Here is a 24,847-nt window from a genome sequence, read left to right on the forward strand (position 1 = left end):
GTCAGATCCCTTCTGCCTTCCACCTAGGAGGATGCCCAGCTTCCGCCTTCCGCCTGCCCTCTGCCCCGTGCCTCCTGCTAGCGGCCTTCCCAATAGAAACTGTATAGCTGCGAGGTATCGTGAAAACAAAAACGTACATTGTTATCATTATTGATTTTTGTCCAGTAAACCTGAGGTAAAGAATACTCTCTTTGAAGAATGTGATGGGGGCGGGGGAGATCCATGAAAGGAAAGGAGAGAAACCAAACGGATGAAGTATAACCATGCTATGCTACCTGAAGGAAATAACTGAGGAAAGCCTTTCCAGCACAAAGAACTCATCTCAACCATCCGCTCCGGGACTTGAAATCTAAGCAGTAAAATAATATATTATAACAATGTTTCTAAAATAGCAGCACACCGTGAAAACATTACAGCTAGGTCCTGTTAATGTGAATAAGGATGGATGATCTCAGCTTAGCAGCGAAAAATAATAATAAACAGAACAAAAGAAAACAAAAGATAAGAGACCCTTAGCTGTTTCTCCATCTTCAACCCTCACACTAGGAAACAAGGCAGAGCCTGTGCATGAAATTCTTTCTTCAAAGCAGCCCTGTTCTGATCTTTTATCTTAAAAAAAAAAAAAGGCAAATATTTTAACAAATAGCTTCATTACCTGTCAATTGACAACCGTGACTCCAACTTCCATTTGCTGATTGCCTCAAAGAAGTAGGAGAGGAACAATTCAAGTACGATGAATACAACTTTGCAGTAAAATTAAACAAACAAACAGAAAAAAAAAGAACAACCCAAAAACAGAAAAGGTAACAAAATGCCGCACCCTGATGTTTCTTTTCATGTCCAAAGAAGAAAATTTCAGATGGGGATCCAGTCCTTCTATGCCACCAGAATGGTTTAAACCTTTGTTTTTAGGCTGGGATGGGAATGTCAGCGGAAGGATCTCTTAGTCCTGGTAGGGACACCAGAGTTATGTACCAGAACATTAGACTCCAGAAGTGAATAATAGGAAGGGGACAGGGAGGGGAGGGGCAAAGAAGGAAGGAGTATTCAACATGATTGCATAAACCATCCCATCTACCCACCTCCCCCCACCACCCCAGAACAATTTTTCAAAGTGCTTTTCTAATGGAATGGTTTATAACAACGTTAAACTGTGGACCAGACATGCCAGTCAGCACCAGAAGCTAAACTGTTGTTTTCCTAATAAGGGATTACAGATCGCCTCGCCCTCTTCCGTTACATAGGATAGCTTTGTTTCAGATCCACTTGTGCTCTCCATCTGCCCCCATTTAGATGAGTTTTGGTCATGGCCCATAGTTAGTTCCCCCCATTAGATAGCAGTAGGTACATCTGCAATGAACCATGTTTGGAGGAAGAAGCACAAACTCACCAAATACGAGACTTAGGAGCCAATCACCTGTGTCCGACTGGCAAAAGACATATCCCTTAGATAGCAGCTACTGTAGACAGCGAGAGAATGCAACGGAGAGACCCCGCCATGCTAAGTCTTGGTGACACATGGTGAGGCGTCAAAGGCGCTTCTTACATCCAAAATGGTTCAGCCATGTGGACAGGTAGTTCTGTGCAACCTCCCCAGCGCGTCCCTTCTTGCTTCTGATTCCTTCTTGCGCTCATTGCTTTGCAATCTAATCCTGCATGCCTTTCTGGCATCCACGGCTCCTTGCAATTCTACTAAAAGGGGCATATGTACTAGTTCACAAGCAAAAGACAGTTTCCTCTAACTGGTTCCAATATTGCAGGTGTATGCAATCGAGCTAGCCTGCGCATTCTCCTGTAAGCATCTTACTATGACTTTTCCATCATCAAACAACAACTGTTCGCTTAGACAAGGGATCCCCTTATTGCTGTACTTTGAACAGGCACCACATGCGTTTCAATTATAGGGCCTTTTCCTCTCACTTCTAAAAGATCTTTAAATACGATCTAGGTGGGGGCAGATTTTTTTTTTTAAGTTTCATCCTAAAACACAAAGAACAAAGTATAACTAGAGAGAGAAGGAGCGAGCAGATGATGAACACGCCTCTCTCTTGCAGGGGCCCGAACGGCGTCCTCACAGGTCAACATCCCGAACGTCTGTAGGGGTGGTGGCTTGGTCCAGATCATCCACAGACTTGGATCCGTTGTTATGCTGCTGCTCTTGACGGAACTGCTGCAGGCTGTTGAGCAGCACAGCCTCAATTTGCTCCTGGCAGGCTCTGAGACAATCCTAGAGGAGGGAGGTCCAGACCGGAAGAGCCATTAGCATATTTACTTGCACAGAACCTCTCCCAGAGACAGACACTGTCCAACTCACATCACCCCATACGCATTTTCCTGAAGAAGGACATATGAAGAAGGGATGTTCTCAAAGGCCACGGAAGCTTAGCGCATGAAGTGGCGTCCACGAGCTGGCAACGTTAGCCCCACATGGCAGCTACAAGTCCATCCCAGATTGAGCCAATAGGAGCTGCCATTTCAGCTGAAACCCAGGCATTTCCTCTTCTAAACCACAGACCAGAAGGTGATCCAGCTTTAAAAACAAAAATCCCTTGCCTGGACAAGGGACCAACTGGAGGTTTTCTGTCTGGGAACGGTAGGAGGTGGCACAGAATTTGGTTCCCACAGGATGCTACACTGTTAGCCAAGCCAGCAGCCAATGAATAGGTAACAAGGGGGGGATGCTTAACTGCTTAAAGTGTCAGAAACTGAAACCCCCTGCATTTTCTGCTCCTCTACCACCCTGGAACTCCTTTCACAAACACAATGTAGAGTGTTTACAAACCTCAGGACACTCGGGCTTGTCCAATTGGGGAATAAGCAAGAATTTGCACTGTTGCCTTTATTAGTCTATATTTGGTAGGGAAAATCCAGAGCAAGCTGCCCCAGGCAGAAGCTTCTATTAGCTGGGAGACATGGAATGCGAGGGCAAGTCCCGCTGTCACTGGGATGGGACTAGGGCTCAGGCTAGGAGGCTGGAGCCAAGGAAACTCTTCTTCGTAGGGACTTTTCCCCTTCGCCTGTTGGGTCTGCCCCCCTGCGCTCCGCAGCAGCCTGTGCACACAGAAACTGTGCCCAACTGAATCTTCCCCTGCCTGCCCACAGTTTGATACATACTTCCCCTGTTTATTTCTTGGTGCAGATCTCACCACCTAGAGATTGCTATTTTTCCAAGCACAAAGGCATTATCTTTATTTTCCAAAGACCTAAAATAAAGTTGGCATTAACTACCAAGGAGCCAATTTTCCGTTCCCTCCCACCTCCAATTTCTTCTTTCCTATCTCTCATCTGTTCCATGTTTCAAACTGCAGCTTGAAGATGAGGAGTGACAGCCGACCAAGGGCAGGGGGCAGAGGTGAAATGCTTCCCCGAATCTAAGAATGCTGGGAAAAAGGAGGACGGTGTTTGCTGCTCGGTCCCCACTAGCAGGGCACAGTTTCATTCGTGACTCCCATCTCTCTTTCTCTGCCTAGAAAGACGAACTGCTAAGTAGTAGACCGATACATGAACACGGTTTATTATGTGAGTGTGGTATGTTTTTTTTTTATCTGTCCCGGAATCTGAAAGAGTCCTTTGGACTTTGAGATTGGATGTTTCTCAGGCTGGCTTCAACCAAGTGATCCTCCTGCCTCAGCCTCCGGAGTATCCAGGACTGCAGGCACACAAACATGGCCATCTTAGATGTCTTTAAAGGAAGGCAAGGATTAGCAATTATTTAAGACAAGGATGTGCCACAAGTCTGGTCCTAGAGATGGTGTGGTCCAGCCCTGGGGATCACCAAGGCAATTTCATCAGTGCCAAACGAGGGTCTCATATGCCAAGGATCTAACGTTTCTCGCCCTGATCTGTGGCAAGATCATCTGACTTGGCACATCCGGCCCATCGTCATGACCAATGTACATCTCCATGGTACCAGTGTATGAATCATGCCAGATGGTCCTCTGAGGAGATCAGCCTGCAGAGAGCTTAAGGACTTGACTGTAGGATTTGCCGTTTCCTGACTCTTCCTGCTAGCAAGCCTTCCCGTCGAGTAGTCCAAGACTTTAAAGGGACAGTGCTAAGAAACCCCTCTAGGGAAGACAGGACATCTGGCAGTCATTTCCACTGGACTTGGAGAGCCGAAGGCTCAGAATGATGCAAGTGGCACGTGCCCACCAAGGGCAGGTTCACAGGCTAGTCTAAGCAACAGAGGGAGATGCAAAGATTTCTATAAAAAATGTACACTCTCCTTTCTGATGTTACTTGAAAGCCAGTTCATTACTGACTCTGGATGACCCTTGACCTGTGATCCCTCTCACTTGGAGAAGAGAACAAGGGCTAATGTCAGCCTAGGAAACATGGCTGGAACTCTACCTGCTGCTCACAGTAGACTGTTAAACCCATCTGGAGTTTTTGCTGGACAATTTGTTCTACTTTTATCTAGGGCCCCTCAGTCCTGGCTCAGGCAGGTAGAAATCTCAAAAGCCTGCACTGCCTGAACCATGGGGAACACACCACTTACTGCTGGTGGAGAAATCTGCACGGTACCCTTTCAACGTCAATAAATCCTAGTATAGTAGCATCCTCCTCCCACATAGCTCTGTGGGAGCCCTTCTAGGGCCCAACAGGGCAAATGAACTTCCTATGAGCTGGCAGAAAGTGAAGACGCCATTGCAGGGGAGTCATGACTTACAATGAGCAGAAGAATAAGCTACAGGCGGCGACTTAGAAGATGGAAGAGCCCTGCCCCCAACCCAGCCACATAGCTTGCGCCAGGAGGCCTCGGGAGAGAAGTATGGAGTTCGGAGCAATTCCAAACGGACAGGGCTCACAAATGATATCTTAATAAATAATCAGAATATCAGCAAATTTGGAGACGTAAGAGGCCTGCAGAGACCAAACTGGGAACAGGCTTGGGGAATGGGAGTTGCTTGTCCCTGAATGACAACAGAAAATCCACGCAAGTCGCCAGTTTGAGAACTTTCTCTGCAAGTTGTCTGCTTATTTCAAGATGTAATGAAGGGTATAATGGACAGAGATTCTCCAGAAAGGAAGACCCAGGCCGAGTGTGTGTGTGTGTGTGTGTGTGTGTGTGTGTGTGTGTGTAGGGGTGATGACAACAGTGCCCCCATGAAAAGATGCTACATCCCTGTGACAAGCGAGAACTCAAGGGCCTCAGCTCTGCGACAGCCTCCCAAAGCAGCAGGCACCGTGTTAAGATGCCCCAAATTAAGCTGATTAAAAGGAAAGCTCTAATGCTAGTCTGTCAGCCGGACAGGTGGCACTCCACTGCGCTGGAGGTCGGGCACCCCTCCAACTCCTCTGATGACGGCCCCCCTCCCTGCACTGCCCGGCCCCCAAGCCTCAGAGCCCTGACAGCAGCGGCTGTGATCTCCAGCTCGTTACTCGGTCTCCGACTTCCTCCACTTGCTGGCTCGAGCTCCCTGCCCTGCACCCTCCACCGCCTGCATGAATGGGCCACGGAACTCCAACCATTAGCCCTCAGTGTAACTGCATCAGTCCATTTTCCCTACACACGCACTGCACTCAACAGGGGGACAAAGGGCTGAATGAGCCCCAGACCTGCAGCCAACTCAGGCAGAGACAACTTAGGAAACTATCTCATTCTTCCTTTCTTCACAGGCTGTTTGGCTTGTTTCCTTGCATACCAAATGAGACTGACAAGAAATGAGGAGGGAGGGAGGCAGGCAGCCCCCTGCTCTAGCCCACCTCCCCCACCCCCTAGCCCTGTTGCCTTCCAACCAAGCTTCCCAGAATTGCTGACCCGGTAAAGCCCACTAAAGGATCACAGGGATGACTTGAGAAAACAGCAAGTCTCAAGCTTAGGGGAAGCAGAAGAGATGCTAGGGACCTCACAGAAAACTTGGGGTCCAAAACAAGCCGTATTTCCTGAAGTTATTAGTTTTCTAATTCCTCACTGATAAGCAGTATCATAAAAAGCCAAGATGAGCCTAAGGGAAGAACATTCTAGAATCTACTCTGGGCAGTTCTTGGGAGCATGGCAAGAAGTTCTGACGTAACCCAGATCGAACTAGCTGTCTGACTAGAGCCTGCATTTGGTTTATTAAATATCTTCTAGAAATGTTCTCATATCTTTAGAGCATGAAAACCTCAATTCAATTCTTTTTCCTCCTGGAAATGCTGGGAATTGAACCCAGAGCCTTGCATGTGCTAGGCAAGCATTCTACCACCGAGTCCCATATCAACCAGAAGTTCCATGTAATTCGTTAAGTGTGTGGTTGAGAGTGAAGGTTAAGTGACGTGCACCAAGATAAATCTTCTGACACGTAATCATGTATGAATAGACAGACAGGTAGATACAGATAGATGATACATGCTTCCAAAAGTTCTGAATGAATGAGAGGCACACTTGAAACCCATCTGCCTGCCCTTCGCTCCTTCCTTCCTTCCTTCCTTCCTTCCTTCCTTCCTTCTTCCCTCCCTCCCTCCCTCCCTCTCTCCCTCCAGTCTTACTACCCGATGACTGCCAGAGGCTTGGGATAAAAAGCCAAGTCTAGTTGGATCTTATTCAAGAGGCCCTACGGTCAACTTAACAGTGAGGTAAATGCTGGACCAACGCACTGTCACACTGTGGAGGGGACGGAAAAGGAACCCAATTCTGCAGGGGTCTGGGACGGTTGATCCCTGCTCTCAAACTCACCTTGGCAACGGAAGCCTGGGTAGGTAAGAAGTTCCCCAAGAGCCAGCCTGCTTTCCTGGCTAGGGTCTGTTTTTAGCAACTCTTAACTTGTAGCTGGAAGTAAGAAGTACTGAAAATACACTACCCTCTGAGACTTCCCCTCCTGTAAAACTGTCAGGCCTCTCACTCAAATTTCTCTTTGGAATGGAGCATTCTGGTTTATTTTGGCAACAAGATGGGAAAACAAAGACCCACTTTCTCAGAGCCGCGTGGGTCCCTTCAATCCCAGCTATCTGCTGCCACAGAGCCGTGGAATGCAGTCCACGGGTGGCAGATGAGTCAAGAGGACCCACTTCCACCCTTGTTCTCAGACCATCCACTTAAAAGTGAGAGTCGAACACGGTGGCTCTGAAGAGACTGGAACTCAGGAACTTTGGTCAGCTCTCTGCCACAAGGCGGCAAATGTGATCCTGAGTGTTGGTTTAACGTATCCATGGGACAGCCCAAAACATCCACTGGCATCTCGCAAGGGTGGTCCAGGATGTTTCATATGTATTTGTATACATAATGCATATGTCTATATATCTATATAGATATATATAATCCGTGTGTATATATCTACATATCTATATATGTATATATAAATACAAAGTATTATGACATATCAACCATTTTTATCATATTTTAGTGCTTTGTACATCTGTACTGTGGGTTATGCCCAGGATACTCATCTCAACCTGAGCTATATATGCGTTTACTATGGACTTCCCTTTCCTTCCTCCTCCCTGGTCCTGGGAACCTCAGTTACACTTTTTGTTTCTATGAATTTGACCTCTCCAGTTGCTTCTTAGACAGCCCGATCTGGCTTACCTTACTCAGCACAGTGTTTTTCAGCTTAAGCCTCTGCTGATGTTTGAAAGACTATACAGTATCCCATCACATGGTCGTATCACATTTTGTTTCTCTAGCTCAAGGCCCTGTTTTCCAAACTTTATTCTGCTCAAATTACAATCAGCCTCATGAGGTCCTTCACTTAAAGGAATGCCCTGTCTTGTTTCAAGTTCAGAACACGCTAGCATTTGTTAATCCATGATCTTGTCAGGCCACTCCAGGCTTTACTTTTCTTTTTTAAAATGTAGTTAATCTATTTTATGTGCACTAGAGTTGTGCCCGCCTGTGTCTGGAATTACAGACCATTGTGAGCTCTCACATGGGAGCTGGGAATCAAATCCGGGGACTCCGAAAGAGCGGTTAGTGCTCTTAAGCAGTAAAATCGCCCCAGCCCTTATTTTATATTTCTCGATTGATCCCCAAGTTATTTTCTATGCTCCGTCTGCCTAGTCCAGCTTCTAGCACTGTGCCTGGGGACTACTCTCTAATGCAGTGGTCTGCAGCAGCTGGGCATGCTCAGTGCTTCCAGAAATGAATGGGGAGGCGTGATCCAAACACACCACTTCTTCATTCCCAAAAACGGTGAACAGAACCCGGGAAAGCAGAATTCTCCCTCTGAACACCAGGGCATTCTAAATGGAAGCCGTATTGGCCTTCGCTCTGGAATTCAGTTCCTCAGAGAACACGTGCTGATGGAGGGGGGGGGGACTTTCAGCACCTGGGGAGCTGCAGGAACAACAAAACTTTCCACTGAGAACACTTCCGGGAAGCAATGAGTGAGCTTCAGGGGCGTCAGCGGTACCCGTGGAACTTACTGAGTCACAGCCATTTACCTGGACAAGTGAGGTCAAGCTGGCTAGTTCCTATGTCAACGCCTAGGTTTTAATGCTGCAAGGTCTATTCTTGGGTGAACTGTGAGAATCAAGCATCACCTACACCCCAAATTAAGACAAAACACGGGTCCCTTGCAGAAATGAAGTGCCAGAGACAGTGAGATGACTCAGCAGGTAAAGTTGACAGCACCAAGCTTGCTAACCCAAGATGAATTCCCAGCATCCGCATGATGGAAAAGCCAATATCCAGAGCGGATTGTTTTAGTTGTGTTACACACGTACACACACACACACACACACACACACACACTAACATAATTGAAAATGTTGTTAAAAGAAATAGCTGATGGGAACCCAGTTGTATTTATCTCAATCTGGCGGCTGACTTGGATTTCCTTACTGCGGCATGGTGTCTGAGAGGGAAGGGGGCATCTCCAGGAGGAAATGACAGGCTGGTTGCTGCTGTGCAGTCCTGTAAATCAGGACCCAGACAGAGAGTCTCAGTGGTCGACCACATGAGCAGTTTCTGTTCATTTGTAACAGTAAGGACTGGGGCAAGAGAAAGTCAAAAGCACTGAGCCCTGCTGGAATGTCAGCCAATCAGAGCAGGCCTTGAACTGTTGAAAATGTGGAGACACCTAAGGGTCAAACTGCTGTCATAGGCATTTGTGTGTATGTGTGTGTGTGTTCAGAAACTGAAGAAAGACTTATTTGCAACCAGCTAGCATCCTATCTACAAACGGAGCCTTAACAGGAGACATTAAGAAAAGGCAAGAAGAGGGACAAGGCCCTCCACACACACACTTCCCTTGGGGAATAATAGATGCATTCTTCACCCTGTGCTGGGGTTGGAAATGGAGAACTTTGCAATCTATATTCTGGAGCCCTTGCTGAAAAGCATACATTTTTGGCACCAACATTTAATACAGTCCATCTAAAAACCGGTTCAGAGAAGAGCCCAGGCTTAGTTCTACCAAGCTCTTTAAGGTCTACTACTTCTCTGAGCTAGCGGACAAGGCCAAATCCGAATACAGGGAAATTGACGGAAGGCCTTGAGCTCCCCGGGTTTAAACAACCGCTGCTCAGCATACCTTGGGGAGACACCAGCCACAGGCCTGTGTATCACATGATCACATGACATGGCCCTAGAACCCAGTAAATTCCCTCACAGGGCACTCTCATTCTTGAGCCTCTCCATGGTGAAGCACCAGGACCTGAGAGCCAGCAACACTCGTCTCTCTCCTTGGCCTTTCAACTAAATGCCTTTTGCAAATACCAAGTTCCCAGGAGCCACAGCAGCGAAGAGTTTCCAGGCTGGAGTCGGAGCTCAGAGGCATTGAGTCCCTGCTCTGCTACTACCTGTCTTGCCTCTAGGTTGCCTCCTTTACCCCCTCTGCTGCCTGGTGAAAATGCAGGTAACTGTCTATCTGGGCTCTGCGCGCCATCCCAGATGGAGTCCTTCCCAACTGTTATGTCCTAGGCGGTAAAATCAGGACCTTATGGAATCTCAGTCCGTCTCAAAGCCCTCTCTTGTTTAAGAGCTCTGAATTCTGGCAGCCGACAGCAGACTTGGGGCTATCCACACAGAATGGAAAAAGTCTAAAGCTAATAATAGTTTCTCAAATTTGTATTGCGCTTGGTCTCTGTGTGCCTTGTCATTCATCACAACTTTGATCCAAAGGAAAGCCTGAGACAGGATGGTGGAAAAGCCTGACATCACGCACACAAGGCCACCTCTTGAATCTGCTCCCTCCACGGCAGCCACTGCCCAGCCAACTTTAGCTGTCCCCTCGTTGAGCCTTACCGCCTCAGAGGGGAGTAGCAGAACTGGAGCCTCTCCATGGCAGAGCAGAGGCCTGACAACGTGTACATAAATGGACATGAACCCCACACCACAGAGGAAAAGTAGTCAACAGCCCTCCCCCTCCCATCAGCCTGCTAAGGTCTGTCTGGATTTTAAAGTGCATGTAGGTTTTAAGCCCACAAAAGGAAGCAGGAGGTAGCGGTGCACACCTGTAATCCCAGCTACCAGGGAGGCAGAGGCAAGAGGATCACAAGTTCAAGGTCAGCCTTGGCAACTTTATGAGACTGTCTCTCAATAAAATGATGATGTAACTCAGTGATAGAGGGACTGCCTGGTATGCCCAGAGCCCAATCCCCAGTAACACGCACACATTGAGGGGGAGGTGTCACACCGCTGGAGCTTACACCACCTTAAATGCTGACCCTCAAAGACAAACAGAAAACAAAAAACAAAACAAAACAACAACAACACAACCCCCAAACCCCTTTGAACCGCTACCATAAACCAACCACCTTTCCCGGAACTTTGGGAGAGACATCTGGTTTTGGCCAAGGTGGCAGGTACCTACCACATCAGTGTGGGTGATTTTGGCCAGCAGCTCGGTCAGCGCATCACAGGTGAGTGTGTTCACTTCTTCATCCTGCTGAAGCCCACAGATGGCGGCTCCCACACTTCCAGTGGCGATCATCGATGGTGGGTACATGGCAAACTTGAAGTCTGTAAAGAGAGAGGGGCTATGAGTTAAGCCCAGAAGCAAAATGGGACCCAGAGCTTGCCAGGCTGCAGCTGCGCGGTTGCCAGAAGGCATGGGACTGCTGCCCTAGCATCCCTGGCTCCCGCACCACTTTCTCCCTCGACTCCTTCCACAGGAACCTCTTTTGCCAACTATGAATATTCTCAGCCTTAAACAAGAGAAAAAGAGAAACTGAGGCAAGAAGGGAAGGGCAATTATCTGAGTGTATACAACAAGTCACCAAGGGCCCCGCGTCCTGAGGCGTCTATGCCCTACAATTGTCCAAGAAGTCAATACATGGCAGGTACCAGGTTCTTTGCCCTGGCAGGGCCAGGGAGGTGAATCAAATGTGGTATTCTCCATGGGTGATGGTGAAACAGAGTCAAAGAGGCCATGCAAATGTACAAACAATATTCCATCCACCCTACAGGTGGGATAACTATGGGTTTTCAATGTTTGAAGGAAGGAGGACCAAGTACAGGGAGATAGGGGAGTCATGAGAATTTTTGTGAAGAGTGATATCCCCAGTAGGATCTTATTATTAGGAATAGGTCTCTCCCCGGCTAAGCGTAAAAAAAACACCACAGAGGAGCTGGAGAGTCGACTCAGCTTATGGCTTCTGCAGAGGAGCCAAGTTCGATTTCAGCACCCACACGGACTGTCTGTAGCTCCAGTCGCAAGGGATCTGATATCCTCTTCTGACTTCCACAGGCACCGGGCGTGTACACGGTATACATACATATACGCGGGCAAAACAATCCTAAGTGTGTGTAAGTAAGTGCTCCCATGTGTGCATGTCAGCTAACTACAGAAGCAGTAATGTAGATGAGGTGAGGTAGCTCAAATTCACTTAATTCTCAACTTCTCACCCTATGTTAAGGATCTTCAGAACATCAGAACAGAGGACAGAACTTGACTCAGACACCAAAGACTAATGTTTACTTTCCAAGGAGTTAAATACAACAGATTCATCTCAGTTAATAAGGGCAACTTGGGACCCGAAACCTATTTCCTACTGAATGATTCATTCCCTAAGGGGCTTCTTGACTACGATCCAGTAATTGTGGGTCTGCCAACTGCTAACATGCATGCATTGAATGTGATGCCTGTTTAACATGAATATCAACCACGGAAGATGACCTTATGGATGGAAGGAGACCTGGGACCTGTCAAGTTGATCCTGCCCTTGCCCCTGCCTTGGGCTCACAAACTAAAGAGGAGACAGTGTCATCACTCAGTCGAGTAGCAGTTGTGAAACGGGGCCCACTTTCCAGCGTACGACCTCTAGTTGGAACAAGACCCCGACAAATCCAGTGGGGACAGAGGGCAGAGAGCATTAGAGGGGCAGGAGAGTCGTACTTTAGATCGTAATGAGACCACTGGGCAGAACGTGCAATGCTCAGGGCAACCTAGGCTCCTCCCTTCTTTCAGTGCAGTGTTCCCTGCAGCAATGTGTCACTGTGAGGGTTGTTCAGTGGGGGGGGGGGGGGGGCACGGCGCCTCAGCACTAAATCTCTACTGTTCTTAGCTACTCCACAGATCAGCCAACCGTGCACGCGTCCCCTCCCACCTGGACTCAATCCCAGGAACACTGGGTAGGCCTGGCCGTCTGTCTGTCTCTCTCCTTGGCTTCCTTCCCTTCGCCATTCACCACGTTCACCTTGAGGGCCGTATATTATGGGGTCTCACCCAACTCTTGCTGGCCAAGCCCTGCCTGTGTCTTCTCTATCCGCCCAACTGGTGTGACAGAGCCAGCCTCCTTGCCTCCTGCTCTGCTGTAGGTCTCTCCCATATGGGCCACAGGAGACTGTTTCTCTGTCCAATAACCTTGTTAGCGCCCCTCTGTGATATTCATAGCGCCGAAGAGGCAGCCAGCCCATGGCCCTGGGCCCGCAGAGGCCCTGGGTGAGAGCACCTGGCAGTGACAGGGCAGGGAATTGTCCCCAATGTTCCCTTTCTTGTGCCCAGGCTCCTGATCAGGAGGCATGAGCGCCCTCCCTGTAGAACTCTGCAGTTACACTGCTAACAAAACCAACTCAAGGTTAGCATGTGGAGCCAGAAGGGCTATTTTTCTTGACCTGGGGTGTAGGTACAAGACCTCTATGTGGGGAGTCCTCCTTGGGCACAGTGTGACTGACTCTTTATACCATGATCCGACACTCACGACTCTTCCCCCTCCCCAGGGGAAAAACAGGTGTTTCAAGAAGTAACAGCTTCTTGTGGCTGGGTAGCTAATTTATTACACAGCAATACACCCCAGTATGGTGTATTATGCTTGGGTTTATACACACTAAACGGCTATCTTCAAAAGAAACTTTTCTGACCTAAAAAGGGTAATAATTTGCTGGGCAGTGGTGGCACACACCCTTAATACCATTACCAGGGAGGTAGAAATAGGTGGAATTCAAAGTTAAAGGCCAGCCTGGTCTACAGAACGAGTTCCAGGACAGCCAGGGCTATTCAGAGAAACCCTATCTCGTCAAAGAAAAATAAAAGTCTGAGTAGTAATTTACCCTCCTCACAGTGCTAGCGTGAGGACTAACTGTAATAGCCTCGGCTGTCAACCCAGGCACAGAGCCTGGCTCGGGTTCTATGAAGCACACATGACAGACGTCAGTCATCCTCGACCCTTATCCTCACCCTCCGCTGCTCACCGCCAGGACCGCCTATTTGACTGTTAAGTCAGTGGTTACCTTTGCTGTGCAGCTCACACTTATTCAGATGTGGCTCCCCTAGAGCTGAGGAGCAATGCCCATGTGAGGAGCCCCAGGCTGGCCTCCTCACTCCCTCCTGGTGGGTGCAGGAAAAGGACACATTTCAGGAGAATGGACATACTGAGGTGTCAGCTGATTTGTTCAATTCACTAGGTGTGTTGGACTTCTGACTAGGGACACCTTTGTATTCCACTTCAGTCTGGGTTTAGAACAATCCTGGGAGTTACCTTTTACACAATGAAGGAAGATACAAAAGGTCTCTTAATCAGAAACCCAACTACGTAGAGCCTAGACTCGTCCACTGTCTCTGCAGTATCAGCAGGAAACTGTGGTACCAAATCCCAAGGATGCCACAGAAGCAGCTGGCTGTCTGGAGTGGCTCCCGAGTCTGGACAAGGACCAGGAGAAGCACTCCCTATCCAGAAACTTGGAATCTGCACTTCTTGGTGAGATTTCACTGGCTTCGCTAATGGAGTTTAAATCTGGGATGCTGTGTGTGGTCCTGCTCAAAGAGCTTAACACTGAGTAAAAGTAGGAACCTAAGTCGTGCTGGCTAACAAAGCCTCCCAGGGGCTGCTTTATTCTTGTCCGCCACTAGGGGGAGCGTCGTTCATTTCGAGACTGAACAAACCCAGAGTCTATTTTCTCTTCTTCTTCCCCTTCCTCAACCTATAGTGAGAACTTTACAGGACCAGATCCAGGGTGCTCATTGGCCAGCAGACGACACCCGTGACATCATTCAGCACGCACTCATCTGCCACCCCCAGAAAGGATTTAGCATGGTGTAATGGTAATAATTGCTATTGCCAGAGTTCATTTGGGTGGGAGGGGGAGAGGGCTACTGCACCCAGAGAAAAGCACCCATTCATCTTAGGGCCAGATGGGATGTGAGAGAACTGGTATCACTCACAGAACTCCAGTTCAACAAGCTACTTCCTCCTCTCAGCCCCATGACTGCCCTCTGGGGGCAGTTCAGAGGCCCCGGTGGAACTGTGGGTTTCGTTCTTCCTTCCTGGCTACCAGAGGCTTGGATTACATTCTAGAACAAGAGTCAAGTCCCCGGACGTTTCAGGGCCACCACAGTCTGGCTACAACTTGGGGCTGGAAATCAAGGGCCACTTTTAAGAGATGACTAAGTAAACCTTAGGATTCCGCCTTGGGGTGGAGGTGGGGTAACATAGGCAATTGGGTATAGTTGGGCTCCCAGTGCAAAAAGAAGGGGCTGTGGGGTATCTGGAGCACCTGTACCAAGTTTAAACTTGATGCTACTGAAGCCACATGCTAAGAAGGAGGAGGTTGCTGGTACCCAGGTGAGATCCTGGTCATCTGGGGGAGGGGGAAGCTTCTTGCTCTGTTTTGCTGATGTGGGACCCCTGGTGCAGAGCCCCTCAGAAGAACTGAGCCCACTTCTGCCTTCCGTGGAACCCCGAGTTCCAGGAATTGGAGTTATGAAGACCTCTCAGGTCGTTCAAACTCCACCCCGAGACCAGCTGGGAGAGTCATACCAGGCAGTTTTGAGTCACTTCTCTTCCAAAAGCCACTATAGGCTGAAGAGGGAAGGAAGACACCTCTCTGCCCTGTCACCAACCCCAGAGTCCCATAAAGGCAGACTGCTGGTCAGCCACGCTTCCCTCCACAGGCCCCTGAACTCCTCACACTCTCTTCCCCTTTCACACACACATACGCTCCGCACACCCCCTCAGAGCCGCTGCCAGCAGCTCTTACACAACTGATTTTTCCCATAAATGAGCAACATCACCCTGGGGCTGGCTACCTACCATCTCTTCAGGGACTGCCCCCTTCCCTTGCCATTACCCTGTGAAGATCCTGGCTGCAAGCGTTTCCTCAGCTCCAGGGTGGGATAACCAGGACTGGAGGTAGAGAGAGAGACCGTGTGGTATGGGGCATCCAGGAACACCAGCTGTGGCGGAAGGGGTAGGCTCCTCCTGCCTTTGGTCCTTGAGTCACTCTGAGCCTGCTGTTTGAGGGTCCTGCCATGTTTGGGCTCACTAGATCTTAGCCCCCCCGAAGCTCATGTCCCCAAGAAGACTGTGGTTGAAGAGGAGCAGGTCTTGGTGTTTAGGCTACTGTCCAGCTTACTGCCTGCCCTGCCCCATCACCAGCAGGTCTCCACTTGCAGAGGCCCAAACGCAGAGCAGGGGAGAGATCAGGGCCCTGTGGTCAGGCCTGCCCTTTCCACACTCAGGAGGCTTGAGGCTCTCTCCTCCACTTTCACCAGGTCTAGGCCTCTGGCTGGGTACTTGGCATCCGGCTCTGACCTGACTGGAGGTACCCTCTCCCCTATCCTTCCCACTTCTTGGCTAAAGCTAGGCCGCAGCCCCCAAAGGCAGTCTTCCTGACTGCCCCCACCTCCCAGCAGACCTCTGTCCTCAGTCCCTGGATCCCAGGCTCCCTGTTTTGGCCCCAAAGTTGGCAGCTGCTCCAAGGATCTGGACAGGACAGCCAAGAGTGGGGGATGGGATCCCCAAGAACAGAGAATGGCCCTGTGGTCTATACAGGATTAGGAGAATCTATCTACCCCAGTGCAAGATCAGGGAGAAAGAAGCGGTGAACAGACTCCCCCAAAGGTCGGTTCGTCAAAAGACAAGGTCGAAGCAGGTCTCTGGCCGTTGGCAGCTGGGTGATGGGGTTATTTAGGCCCTGGGGTCAGCTGTCCTAGGGCCAGAGAGAAAAAGTTGTTTCATCCCTCTCCCTCGCTGAACCAAGGCAAGAGAGGAAAGGGACAGAGTTCCTGGGAGACAAAAGAGCAGGTCAATGTGGAACTGACCTCTAGAGTCCAGGCCAGTGAGCAGGAGAAGGGCAGGGAACAGGCGACTGCTGTCCAAAGGGAAGCCAAAGCTTCTGGGGCTTCTGTGTGCACTACCCTTCCCCGCACACTGGCTGTTGGAAGGGCAGGTAACTCCAAGGTCCCCAGGGTCTGGACTAAAGCAGCAACAGGAATCCTACACACACACACACACACACACACACACACACACACCCCTAAAAGTGGGAGGTAGAATCCCACAAACAAGCCAATCGGAGCCTGTGTCCAGTAGCAGGAAAAGACATATCCACCTTAAGTGGAGAAGCTCGGGTCTCAGACTTTCACAGTTAGTACCATTCATGTGCCTTATAAATCACAGGGCATGTTTCGCTGTGGGCTTTAGTTCTCCTATGCCTTCTACAAAGGCTAAAGCAATGATGCAGCCAAAGGCTTGTTTTGCAGATGGAGTTGAACTTGGGAGAGGTGAAAGAGCATGTGCAAGGTCTCCCAGTGATAAGTAACAAAGTCTGTCTGACCTTTTAACCTCAAACAAAGCTGGGGCTCTATTGTTCATTACACAATCAGCTATGCAAACACATAATTAAGGTGTTACAAGGAATTAAAATGTTACACCCCACCCCAACTCTCCCTCAAAACTAGGCGGTTCAACAACCCCTGGGGAACTGAGCTTCACCTTCTGACCCTGAGGCAGTGAACTCCTGACACATCTCCCCTGGACTTCTAAACTCCTAGAGCCCCGGTTCTCATCTTTCCTAATGCCGCTCCCCTTTAATACAGTTCTTCGTGTTGTGGTGACCCCCAAACATAAAATTGTTAGGTTGCTACGTCATAGCTGTAATCTTGCTACTGTTATGAATCGTGACATAAACATTTGATATTCAGGATATTTAATATGTGACCCACAGATTGAGACCCACAATTCTAGCATCTTCTACCCAGGTGTGGGGCAGTAACAGTTCTGTATCAAAATCTTTTCCAGGGCTTGGAAAATGAATCTTTCCTCAAAGGTTTACTCCCTTCTCAACAGAAGGAGCAGCCAGAGGGCAATAAATGAAACCTGGTGAATAGGAACTCTTTCCCACTTATCAGGGCGGACTGCGTATTTATCTTGTCGTTGTTCCTTTAACCTATATTTGCCCCCACCTTCCTTAAATTCCCTCTTAGGCTTATCTCCAAACTATCCTTTTCCTCAAAAGATTAAAGATTTGAACACAACCAGTGAGCAGTCTATATAATCTTCAAAGAGCACTTCAGGCATCATAAACAATATTTTTGCAGGTACCAATTTCTTTTCCCTTACCACACCTGTCCCCATAAAGCATTTATGAGTGAAGCAGAGAAAGAGAATATTCTAGTTCCGATAAAGAGCAGCGAAGAAGCCAGAAACGAAACCCCAGACTTGGCTTATTCGTGCCCACTTGCCTGGACACCCAAAGGGGCAGAGCAGTTGGTATCGAACCACCGGCCCCTAGTGCAAGCCCAGGAACCCCCCCTCTCACCGGTAGCACACAGAGCGATGAAGGTCTGCGCATGCTTGCGGATCAGGGACAGCTTCTCCTTCTGCTGGGGCAGCTTGCGTAGGATGTGCTCGATGAAGTCGTGAGGGGTGACGGCAGCCAGATTCCACTTCAGCTTGCCCAACACCACCAGTTCCCACTCCTGTGAAGGGGGGGGAGGAAAAGGGCAAAGCACTAAAAATCCAGAGGCTGACTCCAGAGCTGGGCTGGGGGCTAGGGGCTGGGTTCTAGGCCTGCTTTAATGATTCTCATTAAGGCTCAGCTGTCAGATCGAGATCATGGGGTGCGGGGGGAGGGGAGTTCATTTGTCGCCTTGCCCCTCGTGCTTTGAAGTCGCCGACAGCTCTTCTTGTGCTGAATGCTGAAAATGTCTGGCTCCGCCGAGGATAAGAAGAGGGCAGGTAACCGCTGCCAAGTCCTTCTAGTTTTCTACCTATCTACCTATCCCCACCCACAGGACCCCGATGCCCACAAAATGCTGCTGCCTGCCCACCCAGAAAGCTAGACCTAGAGCAAGATCTAGTCAAGGTCATTGTGGCACAGTGGTAATAATTTATTGGCTATGTCTCTATTGTAGGGCTAATAGTCTCTTTACTGCTCACGGGGGGGGGGGGGGGGGGGGGGGGAGGGGAGGTGATGCTTCCAGATTCGGAATGCAAAAAGCTTCCTTGGCCCAACTCATTGGCAACCAATTAGCTGGCTTTTACTTGTGGGACAAAGTTTTGGTCTGTGCTGCTAATGCTCCCCTTTGACACACCATACAGGAGTCTTGGGGATAGGACACGTCACCCTTTCCCCTAACTCCTCACTGGCCTTTGTCCTTGCGACTCAAGAGTCTGAGGTGGTCACTTGCGACCCCACGTTGCAGTCATTTGAGGCAAGGTGGAGGGGCTTAAACAGGATTCTAAAACTTTTGGCAGCCCACGTGCAGGGACACCGCCACCTCCTCTCTTCTGGGCTGCTCACAGCACTCCCACTAGTAAACAAATTTGTGCCTCTCCTCTTGTGCACTAAATAAGGGAAATTATGTTCCGATGAACGGGACTAAATACAGTAAAACTGTAAGAGTATCTGCACCTGAGGGTGCGGGGCTGAGCTTCTGCCTCTCTGAGGCAAGCTTGAATCATGCAAGACCTTGTTTCTTTTGTTTTTCTACTTTTTTTCTGAATGTGGGGGTGTATTCAGAAGAAAACTGTCACCAGCAACCAGTGATGCCTGGCAGATAGAGCCTGGCTGGCCATGACTTGACTCTTCCATCCGCTAAGCTCAAGGGTAGGCTACAAAGCACTAACTAGCTATGGTATGTCCTGGAGCAAGCTCTTTTCATCTTTAAAATAGGAGGGTTCTTCCAGACCCCATGCCTTCTGGATAGGGGGTGGAAAGCTGCCATGCTTTATTTGGAGAGAGTTAAGTTAGCTTTGCTGGTCCTGGAAAAATTAGGGTGTCATGAAAAATACCCCAAATCTCCAGCATATCAGCCACACGGAAGATTCTTTTTCATGTGTTTTGGGAGAAAAACAAGCTGGTCTCCAATTCTGATCTTTTTTTATTTTATTTTTTTACAAGCTTTCAAGTGTGCCCTAGCTTTTAGCAGAAAGTTGGGATAAAGATCCGCTTAACTAGGCAAAAATCAGAGATGGCTTGAATCCCAGCTCTTCCTTCTTCTAGGGCAATGTGAGCACAAACTCGTCCTGTGGCATCATTATTAAAAGAAGCGGATCTTCCAGAAGAAAGCACCTTTAGGGGCCTCTCAGACCAGACCAGAAGCAGCTGAAATCTGGCAGTGGTTCAAAGGTGAAGTCATTCGTGCCCCTCTCTGCATTCTCGGCAATTCCTCCCCCAACCTTGCACATGTCTACCACTAGGTGGCAGCACAAGCCCAGAAAGGAGGGCTTCTCACAAAGAGCTCAGTTCAAGAAGCCAGTCTCAGCCTAGAAGACTTTGTGCAGGCCCAGGCCATGCCAGCAAGGGGGAGGGAGTGGACAGAGGGGGTGGTCCTCGTCTAGCAGTGCAAGAGAAAGGTGTGCAAACCACTGAGGGTGAGTCCCAGAAGCTGCAAAAAAGCTGCAGGTTTCCGGTGTGTGGCTGCAATAGGAAGAAAAGCTGCAGGAGGGGGGAAAAATGGGAGATGGTGGAGAAAGCCTTTCTGGCAGAAAACCAGAGCCAGGACAGGACCGTCTGGGAACTGTATCCAGATCACAGTCCCCTCTGGAGCTGAGAACCCATCCTTCCGATCCCACCAATAGAAGGCCAAATGCTGACTTGACATAAACGTTGCTATGCCGATACTTAGTGATCAGCTACTATATGTATTGATATTGTGAAACTTTATTGATCTGTAAGACATTACCTGTGATGATACTTCCAGGCTCTTAGGAGACACAACACGGCTAGCTTGTGAGAATTCAGACCTCATTCTCGGGTTCAGTGGAAATCTAGACCTTAATTAAAAACCATTAAACTATCCTATACCCCCCCCCCCCAAGACTCACCCACATTCTCTTGAACTGAATTTCACCCTCACAATTTTCCATGAGGGATCGAGAGTTTTGTTCACCCCCTGACACAGGAAGACTAAGCTATCTCCTACTAAAAGAGACCCCTGGTTAGCGTGAAGGCTTCAGAGGTTCTGGGCAATTCTGAATTCTAAGATGGACCTTGGAGATGGTGGGTGGAAGACACAGTGATGGGGGAGGGCAGAGTCAGGAGCAGGGAGGGCATCATTACCAGCAGCTCCTGGGGCTTCACGGAGTTGTCGGTGTAGATGCACAGCTTTTCAGCAGTTAGTGGGATGGTCTCTTTGAGCTTAGAGGCTAGAAACATGCACACTGCACCCAGGAGCTGAAGATGGGTCTTAGGAGTCGGGACTCCAGCCAAGAAACGGTCCAGATAATTCATGGCCAAAGGAAAGACTTCCTCTTCGCACTTCTGTTCTTCACAGACCTACAATCAGAGTGAAATGGGGTCCGAGAATACCGTGAAAAAAAATGCATCAGAAAAATAGGAAAGGAATTAAAAAAGTATAACCCGTGGCGAACCCAAAAAAATTTTTTTTAAATTTTTTTTATTGAGAGGGGGAGGGGAATAGAAAGGGCAGTAAAAACAGAGGTGAGAACATTAGGGTAAATCCGAAGAGCCCTCGGGACTCTGATAGTCCCCCAGGGCTGAAACGGGTGGCTTACTAAAGCCCCCCCCCCCCCCCAAGGCAAAGCCCAGAACAGCAGCCGCCTGCCATTCCCTCCCGCTCCTCGCTTCTCCGCGCTCTCACTCACTCTCTTTTTTGGATTTCGTCATCTTTTCAAAAAATCAATAAAAATATTCTGGAAGCCCCAAGGGTCTACTTCTTGGTCTCATTCGGATCCCCAGACCCTATTCTATCATTCCCGACAATTGAAAAAAATGTCCAGGGTGGTCTCGGCCGCCCAGGGGCCGCTGTTGGGGCTGTGGGTGGAGAAGAGAGGGGGAGGGAGGAGGAGGAAGCGCGCCGCAGCCGCCGCAGCTGGAGCCGGAGCACCGGGGACCGCATCAAAAAAAAATTATTAAAAATCGAGGAAAAAGCCTAGAAACGTCCTTTGGGCCTGAAAACCCCAGAGAGGCTCCCGGCTCCCCGGAATAGAGGTTTGAGGTTGTCATCAAGGTCGGTATCTCCACCCCAGGGGCTCTGGATCCCGCTGGGGAAACTTGCGGAGTGTCCGGCTGCGGCCCACAAGGGCAGTAGCTAAGAAAGCTGTCCCCAGATGGGAGCTGGGGGAGACTAATCAGGGAACCTCTCTCAAGGAGGCACGCTGGACAGTGATCTCTCATTTGGGGGTATCCCCTAGCCGGCTCTACACACACCTCCTCCCTCGCTTCCTACCCCACCCAAATCTGCGCGCTAAAGAAGCAGTCAAACTGTAAGTAACCTTGGTATACTGGGGGCTGGGAGAGAGGGCACGATCAGAAAGAGGGTGGTCACGAACATGGGGTCCTTGGGGGAGAGGGCGAATGTTCCCAGTCCTTACAATTGGAGTTTGCAAAGCAACATGGCGAAACCACGGCAGGTCCAGAGCGGTGCATACGTGGGCACCCTGCTCTCTCCGCAAAGACTGCAAACAAGGCTTAAGGAGCGGTTCTTTCAGATTCTCCTAAAACGCACGTTTTTCCAGTGTGCCTTGCAGGGCTCTCCTGAATTCCCTGTTTCTCTGCCCCCTACTGCCCCTCCAAAGTGCCAACGCGGAGTACCGACCACACGCAGGGGATCCGAGGCCAGGACAGTATTGCCCCAGCTTTATTGGCGGGAGGGGGGGTACTGTCTTTCACTGTTGGTGTGGATTTTCAGGTCCACACACCCTCGGGGGCCCCACTGAAGGCAGCTGTTCCACAAAACAGGTCAGGATGGGGATGGGAGGACGAGGAAGCCACATGCAGACGCAGACACGCGCGCGCGGGATGCCATCCCCCCCACCCCCCGACATCGTTGCCTCACCCACGTTTCCTCCCCCAGTTCACCTAGCAAGGGACAGAACTGCGTCTCGTCTAAGGGTGCGGGGCCACCTCGCGCACGAGTGAAGGGAGGCCGGCGCTACTCCTCACAGTTTTAGGGTCCCTGTGTGTTGGGGCGGGGAGGGGGGGTTAAAGAAGGTAGGACTGCCTCTCCCTGAGAGCGTCGCCAGCACACCTACCTCTAACATCCAGGTGGCCACCATCCTGCGCATGTACGGCTGAATGTCCTTCTGCACGCACTTGAAATAGGAACACTGCGGGAGGTAGCGCTCCTCGATGGTCAACAGGTTCTGCAGAACGCGGTCTTCCAGCAGGTTGCGATCCGGCACAGCCCTGCGGACCGGGTCCACCTCGCAACACAGCAGCTCCATGGCCAGCCGGCGACCACTCGGTCCCGACTGTGGAAGTTTTAGTAGTTTTTGGAGGGAGGGGGCGCTCCCCTAACCTCCTTCCTTTGGCGAAATTGGTAATTTGAGAGAGGGAAAATGGGGGGGGGGGCGGGGAGATTGACTGAGAGAAGGAGGAAGAGTGGAAGGTGAGCGAGCAGAGCCTCAAGGGCTGCCTGCCTCGCTCAGTCCTTCCCTCGGAACTGCCTTGCTCTCCCCAGCTCGCTCTCACTCTGAGGCAGTGACGCAAGCTGGATCTCCTCCCCCTCTCCGGTTCCTCCTCCCCTTTCCTCCTCTCCCCTGACGTCCCTCCCCTCCTTTCAATCTCTCCCTCCCTCTTTCCCTTCCCTCCCCCCACTAGCCCCCACCCCCGCCTTTTCCCTCTTGTTATTAAGGAGCACAGCAGCTGGCCCGACCAAACTTCAAACACGATCCCCCGCCTGCCCCCCCCCCCCACTAGTTCTCCAAGGCCCTCTCCCCCTATCCAGGCCCGCATGCTAGGGGCCCCGGATAGGGGAACCCACAAAACCCACGGATTTCTACTGATTCTCTATCCGTTTCTTACATTCTGTAGCCATACCATGGGGAGGCGGTTTGCCCTCTAACTTTGGGGTCTTGTAGTGTGATCGGAATACTGGCCACTATTCACGATACAGCGGTAGAAGGTAAATTGATAGAACATGTGGACGAGCTCACACAACTTAGAAGTAGATCCCCTAACTGAAGAATAAGGGAAGGCTTATTTGAGAAAATTGCAACCTTGCATACCCAGGGATAAAGGTTATAACGCCCCTGAAGCTTAGGTTCCAGATAATTTTCAAGTTGTTTCCCAGCCCAAAGCCACGTCTATGGAGAGGAAGAGGAGGAAGGGGTGGATGCTGGAAGGAGGGGGCTGCTCCTCAGACCCGGGAGAATATGACCCTCGTGCAGAAATCCTCGTGTTCTTGGGGGCGCCATTGGGCGGCGCGGCCAGCCGCTCGGGACCGCCGCAGGCCGGGGGCAGGGCTAGCAGCTGGTCCTCCTCCGCCCTCGGCCACGCAGGAAAAACCCGCTTCCTCGCCCCTGCTTCTGCTGACAAGCCGCCCTAGGTGTCGGCGCGAGCGTGGCCACACAGATACAGCTTTCTAGGAAATGGCTCGGGAGGGGCCAGGGAGGGGGAGAGGGAGGGTTTAGGTTTGGCTCTCCCCGCGCCAGCGAGGCCACCCTTCCTTTACCAGGAGACTCCTGGGTCGTGCACCCCTCAGTCTTACACCCGGCGGGGTCTCGCGCCTCACTGTCAGCCAGGACTTTGGGTTGGCCCTGACACGTGCTCTAACGCATCCTGTGGTCAAGGCTGTTTGTAGAAGGGACACGGCGGTGCTTCCTCACCTCCTTCCTCCTCCCACCATGCTTTTCAGCGTATTCCACTTGGGGAGGAAGGGGTAAGGACTCAGGGCCCCCGGCAGGGTGGCCACGCTGGCACGTGTAGATAGCATGGCGTGGGTTGCCGCGCTCTGGGCACACCAAGGGCCACTGAGTCCCTCCTTCCCTGAGAACCGGGGCCTGAGCAGGGGCGCCTACAGCTAGCGGAGGCTGGGGGGTGGCGCTTGGGGGAGCTGCACCCGTGGGCTCCCAGAAAGGCCCGGGAGGGGAGGTGAAAGGAAGAACGCAGGAGGGGAGGGGGGCAATAAAGCCGAGGTGCAAGCGATTAACTCCGGCCCGGCCAGCCCCTTTAAACGAGGGTGGGGCGGAAGGGGTGGGCGGGGGGGAGGGGATATCACTTTAAAAGGTTGAGTAAGAGTTTGGGGCGCCGTCTCCCCTCCCTCTATTTGCATAGCCAATAGCTCTGGGGCTCCTGCTACTGCGCGCTGATTGTTACCGGGCAGATTACTTTTTTTTTTTTTTTGTAGGACGCCTTCCTCGCTACATCAAAAGGAAGCCCGGGGAGGGCGGAGAGAGAGCGGGGACCCGGGCGGGCTTGGGCTACAGAGGGGCCCGGGTGCCTCGGACCTTATCAATGGCTGCGGGAATTAGTATCCAATCTACTGCATGTAAAGAAAGGGGAGGGAAGGGGCGGGCGAGG

General features: G+C 50.5%; 1 protein-coding gene across 1 annotated transcript; it reads right to left on the minus strand.

Moving 5' to 3' along the window:
- Positions 1-342: 342 nt before the first annotated feature.
- Positions 343-23,189, minus strand: Ccnd2 (cyclin D2). The gene is made up of 5 exons (XM_041634679.1): positions 22,579-23,189; positions 20,645-20,860; positions 17,900-18,059; positions 10,734-10,882; positions 343-2,227 (listed from the first exon to the last, which is right to left on the minus strand). Exons 1-5 carry the CDS (start codon positions 22,768-22,770, stop codon positions 2,072-2,074), a joined length of 873 nt encoding a protein of 290 aa, XP_041490613.1. The 5' UTR covers positions 22,771-23,189; the 3' UTR covers positions 343-2,071.
- Between the last annotated feature and the right edge of the window lie 1,658 nt (positions 23,190-24,847).

The sequence above is a fragment of the Microtus oregoni genome, unplaced genomic scaffold (genome assembly GCF_018167655.1).
Source record: "Microtus oregoni isolate MIOR12 unplaced genomic scaffold, Mior012 000002F_ref0000024, whole genome shotgun sequence".
NCBI classification, from domain to species: domain Eukaryota; kingdom Metazoa; phylum Chordata; class Mammalia; order Rodentia; family Cricetidae; genus Microtus; species Microtus oregoni.

What these genes read in the sequence shown, in the direction of transcription:
- Ccnd2 (XM_041634679.1), bottom strand. Translation starts at nt 22,770, where the DNA reads ATGGAGCTGCTGTGTTGCGAGGTGGACCCGGTCCGCAGGGCTGTGCCG. An exon ending in TGAAGCCCCAGGAGCTGCTG is followed by an intron (nt 18,060 to 20,644) that starts GTAATGATGCCC and finishes CCCCCTTCACAG; the next exon opens with GAGTGGGAACTGGTGGTGTT. An exon ending in CATCGCTCTGTGTGCTACCG is followed by an intron (nt 10,883 to 17,899) that starts GTGAGAGGGGGG and finishes CTCTCTTTACAG; the next exon opens with ACTTCAAGTTTGCCATGTAC.